The 6,000-nt window shown below is 61.4% G+C and overlaps 1 protein-coding gene across 1 annotated transcript; it reads left to right on the top strand.

The window, feature by feature from the left end:
- Positions 1–1,612: 1,612 nt before the first annotated feature.
- On the top strand, positions 1,613–3,391 carry CH63R_08381 (Duf1479 domain-containing protein; the record flags this gene model as incomplete). The annotated part of the gene is made up of 1 exon (XM_018303355.1): positions 1,613–3,391. The coding sequence occupies one exon, from the start codon at positions 1,613–1,615 to the stop codon at positions 3,389–3,391; it is 1,779 nt and encodes a 592-aa protein (XP_018158133.1).
- Between the last annotated feature and the right edge of the window lie 2,609 nt (positions 3,392–6,000).

Below are 6,000 nucleotides of genomic sequence, written 5' to 3'. Positions count from 1 at the left end.
GCTAGCTAGCTAGCCAGCATCGGAATTATGGACACATTGTGCGTCTTGTCGAGGCCATGCGCCGTCCCATGATAAAGGCTTCGTGATGCCCCCCGGGAGGACGCACACCGACGAAGGGGATTCTGGTTTCGAAAGGCTTTCTCGGGGATTTGCTCTCGATTTTTGCCCTATTCCTGTGCGCCCCATATCATTCGTTCCCTCCTCGACGACGATAACATACTTGATGACGGACGGTAACCATCTCGGTGCCCCCTCGTCCGTCCAACCGTCCGCTATCTCATCCGGCCACCACCGCCCTCCTTTGCGAAAGTCACGAGGTGTCATTCTTCACTCAATCCGGAACCACTGCCGTCGAAAGGGAGAGAAGAAAAGGAAAAAAGCCTCCGAGGGGGAACTGACTAGTCCGAAACACACACGCACACACACACACACACACACACACACACACACACACACACACACACAACATATATACGACAACAACAACAACAACAACACCCCGGGATATATAAAAGAAGGATTATCACACGGTTTGCCCGCGTGCCTCTGGTCTGGGTTCAGGATTGGGTCGACTATCGGCGAAAGACAGCCCCTCAGCAGGGTTCGACGTTCCATCCGACAGAGTTGAGCACTTACTTGACCGGCATCGGCATCAGCGAAAGGACGACTTGCAGCAGCAGCAGCAGCAGCAGCAGCAGCAGCAGCGGAGAATTCGCCAACAATCGCATCCGTACTTGAGCCGCCCGCTGCCGGCTGCAGCATACTCGCATACGCGTGTGTCAGTGTGAGTGTTGGATGCAGTACCAACTTACATCGTACACACGAGTCTCGCCCACCCTTTCATCTTTCGCCCGGCTTCCCCCCCTGATCTCTGGGGGCGACGGCAGCTCGGATGAGCGTGGCCCGCTGGGCCGCTGGGCCCACTGAGGCGCCCCCCGCAGACGGGCATGGAGTAGGAGGAGGAGGAGGAGGAGGAGGAGGAGGAGGAGGGAGATACGGAGATGGAGGGGTCCCAGCAGCAGCAGCAGTGGGAGGAGGATCAGTTGGGGAAGTTGGAGATGCCGTGGCGGCCGGGCACGCTAACCAGACTTACACTGCGATCCTGACCGAGGCAGCCAGTAGCAGCACGACCCCGAGCAGCACGACACCGGCTCCCGCAGCACCATCTCGCGCCGTCAAGTCCCCCAAGTCTGGTCTGGGGAGGAGGACACGCAGGGGAGCACTGGGGCCAGGCACACGCACAGGGTCCAACAGCAGCAGCGGCAGTGGGAGTGGTGGGAGTATCGCTCTTGGTGGTGTTGGCACTGGTGTTAGCAGTAGTAGTGGTGGTGGTGGTGGTGGTGGTGGTAGTAGTAGACGCAGGACGTCTTCTCGAATTATTAAGACGACGTCCCCTCCGTCTTCTGCGGCCGTATCCCGGGCCACCTCCGTCTCCCCCGCCTCCACCTCTACTTCCACCTCTACCTCTGCTCCTCCCCTCACATCCCCTCCTCTTTCAGCTGCAACAACGGCTACAACGACGACGACGACGACGACGACGACGACAAGATCGTCCACCTCGACTCCTGGTCCTGGTCCTGGTCCTGCCAGCCGCAAGGTGTTCCCCAAGAGCATGGAGCCCCCCGTCGTCTCCTTCTACGGCGCCGAGCCGATCCCGCTGCCGTCGCGCTTCGCCGGCGTCAAGAAGCGGCTCATCGCCGGCCACGAGGCGGCGGTCGAGGCGTCGTGGCGTCGTCTGCTCGACGCCATGCGCGTCGAGATGGCCGACATCCAGGCGCGCGGCTCCGAGCTCATCCCGTCCATCGCCTTCGCCGACATCAACGACCCCGTCCGCGTCGAGGCCTTTGCGCACCGGCTCCGGCGCTACGGCGTCGCCGTCATCCGCGGCGTCGTCTCGCCCGAGGACGCCCGGAGCTGGGTCGGCGAGACGCACGACTACCTCGAGCGCAACCGCGAGTTCAAGCCGCCGGCGCTGCACGACCCGACCTGCATCGACCTCTTCTGGACGCCGGTCCAGGTGCGCGCCCGCGCCCACCCCAACATGCTGCGCGCCCAGAAGTTCGCCATGTCCTTCTGGGAGTCGACCGACGACCTGCACATCACCCGCGCCCCCGTCAGCTACGCCGACCGCCTGCGCATCCACAACGACAAGCTCGGCGCCGTCGGCGGCCAGCAGAACGGCAACTCGGCCGCCGACTCCATCGGCGCCGCCGCCTCCGCCACCGTCATCGCCCAGATCGACAGCGGGAGCCTCGAGCGCTGGGAGCCCGACGGCTACGGCCGCGGCGGCACCTACGAGGCCGTCTTCCGCGGCGACTGGGAGTCCTACGACCCCTGGGACCCGGCCGGCCGCGTCGGCGCCACCACCGACCTCTACAACGGCGCCGGCGCCTGCAGCGTCTTCCGCATGTTCCAGGGCATCCTCGCCCTCACAAAGGTCGAGCAGGGCATGGTGCGCGTGCTGCCCTCGCCCAAGCTCGTCGCCGCCTACTTCCTCCTGCGGCCCTTCTTCTCCCCGAGGCGCGGTCCCCCCGAGCAGCCGGACGGCGGCAAGGCCGACCAGTGGGCCGCCTACCTCGACGCCTCCAACTGGGCCCTCGACCCGGAGCCCAACACCATCATCCACGGCGCCGTCCCCGGGCACGCCCAGCGCCTCACCGAGCGCTGGCACCCGCACCTGCACCTCCGCCGGAGCCTCGTCTCCCTGCCCAGCATGCAGGCCGGCGACTACGTCATCTGGCACTGCGACCAGGCCTACTCCATCATCACCGGCGGCACCCGCCTCGGCGTGCCCCCCTCGCTGCAGAACGAGTCGACCGAGCTCTCCCTGCTGACCTACACCCCCGTGTGCCCCCTGACCCAGACCAACGCCCTCTTCCTCGCCCGCCAGCGCAAGGCCTTCCAGACCGGCCAGCCGGGGCCCGACTTTGACACCCTCGGCGGCCTGGGCAGCGAGGCCTCGCACCAGGACCGGCCCAGCGCCAAGGAGGTCGAGGAGTACGGCGGCGTCGACGGCCTGCGCGCCATGGGCCTGGCCCCCTACGACGTCGAGCCGGCGGGGGTGTTGTCGGCCAAGCACAGCCATCATCACCACAATCACCACCGTTACGACGCGGACGACGCCATGGATGTCGACGTCGACGCCGACGACGAAGAGGGCATCAGGAACAAGACCAAGACCGAGGCCGAGACGGAGCTGCTGCGGCTCGCCAACATCATCCTGTTCCCGAGCCGCTACGACTTTTATATCCCGACGAGCGGCACGAGGAGCAGCGGCGACCGTACTCCGCGCGCGACGGCGGCGACGGCGACGGCGACAGCGACAGCGACGGCAAAGACGGGGTCTGCGGGCACGACGCCCAAGACGACCGTGAACGGTAACAAGAGCTGACGGCGTTGGTTGAAGGGGCGATGGCGGCGCGGCGACGGTGGTCGAAGACAGACAGACTCATCTGATAGGGAAGAAGAGGAGGGAGAGGGAGAGGGGAACCCGGAGACCGCCGTGGAGACTGTGACGTCCGATGGGAAGGACAAGAAGACCATCACGGTCACGGTCACGGCGGCGGAGGTCTAGCATTGCCGTCTTTTCTTACCATGATACCCTGCAATCTGGCGATCCGGGGGGGAGTTAGGGTGTGGATGAGAGTGAGAGTGAGAGTGAGAGTGAGAGTGAAAGTGAAAGTGAGAGTGAGATGAGATGAGACTGAGATAAGAGAGAAGGCCGCCCCTTCAACGTGACGCTTGGAAAGCACAATATTACGTGCCGAGATGACAAACTCGAGAGAGACGAGGCAGATCAATCTGTCAAGGACAGACAAACGCAAATAGCGATTACACAGTTACACAAGTGGAAGACCAAACAGTTGATGATAGGTAGTCAAACATTCGATAGTAGACGACAGTCAGAGGCGCATCATGCATTGGCGTAACTTGGCGGGGATCCGCCCGCGTCTCGGAGACCCGATGCTGGCTTCTCATGCCAATTTGTTTACCACATTCTATTTTGTTTGCGATTCGGCTCTATCGTTGAGACTTTGTGAAGATGGATGCTTGCCACCACGACACTAGCGATCAGTCGGGAACATCACCAATGGCATGTTAGGAAGGACGGATGGACGGATGGATGGATGGATAAACGGCCTTTCAGTCCGGTGGGCCGGGAACGGTAGCCGGTCCTCTCTGATAGTGTGGACCGGCTGCATGTTCCCGGTCCGCTGCCGCCGCCGCCGCCGCCGCTGCACGCTCGCTCACTTGTCCCTTCTTGGCTGACGGCGCGCTCCGAGTGTTTGGGACCGGGCCACCTCTTGATTCGAGAGCATGGGAGATCCGGCCGCTTCTTGATGCTCTCCCATGTCTGGGGCAGCTTGTCATCCGTACGCCCTTTGGACAACAGGAGGGAGATATAAGCAAACCCGTCCATAGCAGACACAGTCTCTCATCGATCACTCCCTGATCCGAATGTTTTTTTTCCTCAATCATCGGTCAAACATGGCAGGGTCGTAGCAAACACACCTGAACGGCTTTTCTATTGCCCACACGCCAACCGCATCATGAGTTCTCGGATCACTCCTCTCGCTCCCGGTCCCAGACTATATATCTCATTCCGGTCTGTCACTATCAACCTGCCTTTGGGCCGACACGTGGCCCGCGCATCGGTCAACCGCGCGCCCCTCTCGGTCTGGATCCTATCTCACATGGTATACGCATGGCCTCATTTAATACGGCTGCCTGACAGTACGTAATAAAACGCTTTGGACGAAAAAGAGGGTTCATCGCAGTTTGATAGTGATTTCCCCAGATGGCACACGACCGGGGCGGGCGGCCTGCCTTCGTTAGTGCCTGAGACCCAGTCCGGTTCACCATTCCATCCCCTCTCTGGACTCTCTGGACTTCTCTCTTCCTCGGGCCTGAACCTTGGAACCAAGTTCGATTTCCCTCCTAGCGCTCGCGCCAAGACAGTTCCTCTGTCATTGACAAGGCCTCCCAACGTTGCAGATTCCTCTCTATCTGGACGTTCGCCAAAGCGATGCGCCCGCGCGCTGCGAGACTACAGCATATACAAGACCAGCCGTCTGCAGCCAGCGAGTCAGTGCTCGACATCACCGCCAGGTTGAGATTGGGACGACGCCAGACCGCGCCAGGTCGTGCTGGTCGGAGTTCTACCCGCTTTCTGTGCAGCTTCTCCTGCAGTACCATCGCAAATCACCCCGCCCCCCCCTACCACTCGGTTGCCGTGTTCCTTGGAGGGAGGGGGGGACAGACCAGACCAGACAGACGCTGGTGGCTAGAGAGAGAGAGAGAGACAGAAAGAGAGAGCCTGCACACCCTTTCGGCATGGCCGCTGGGGAAAAGCACGCGGTCAATATTCGGCAGTAATAGGGACTAGCCAAGCCCCCCAAGTTCCCAAGTTCTCTCTGCTCGCCTCCCGTCCCCCCTCCAAGGGGTGTACCGTACCATCCGAACCAACCAACCACCAACTGGACATTTATCGGACAGGATAGGGTTGGGAGAGTCGACGCCTTTCTCCAATCGACATATCCGACGTCGGATGTTGCTCGACCCATTTGCCAAGACGTCGGGAGCGCGATGTCTGACACTGCTTTACTCTCGATTGCTGACGGAAAAGAGAGAGGCCCTGAACTGAAAGAAGTGCGAGGCGCCTCAACTCCAAGTGCTATTGGCAACTGCAGAGTCGAGATGCTTGACGGCATGGCGTGGGCCGTCCAATCGACAAACTGTCGGGGATTTTCTCAGCCCCCCCCCCCGGTCTCTCTCTCTCTCTCTCTCTCTCTCCAGTTTCCAAGTCCTGTCGCTCTCCCTCTCTTGGTTCTCTTTACCCCAAAGCTTGAGGTGATATCCTCAGGTCATTGACCGAATCCTTGTGCATAATCAAGGTCAAAAGGGAGGGAGGGTCCTGCAGCCTGCAGCCTGCGGCCTGCGGAATCGGATATCTATCTCTATGCACCCGCCCCAGTGGAACCCATCTACGACGAAACACGG

Source organism: Colletotrichum higginsianum, chromosome 5 (assembly GCF_001672515.1).
Source record: "Colletotrichum higginsianum IMI 349063 chromosome 5, whole genome shotgun sequence".
In the NCBI taxonomy this organism is placed as follows: domain Eukaryota; kingdom Fungi; phylum Ascomycota; class Sordariomycetes; order Glomerellales; family Glomerellaceae; genus Colletotrichum; species Colletotrichum higginsianum.
Note: the sequence above shows the minus strand (reverse complement) of the source record. Positions and strands in the feature narration are given on the sequence as shown.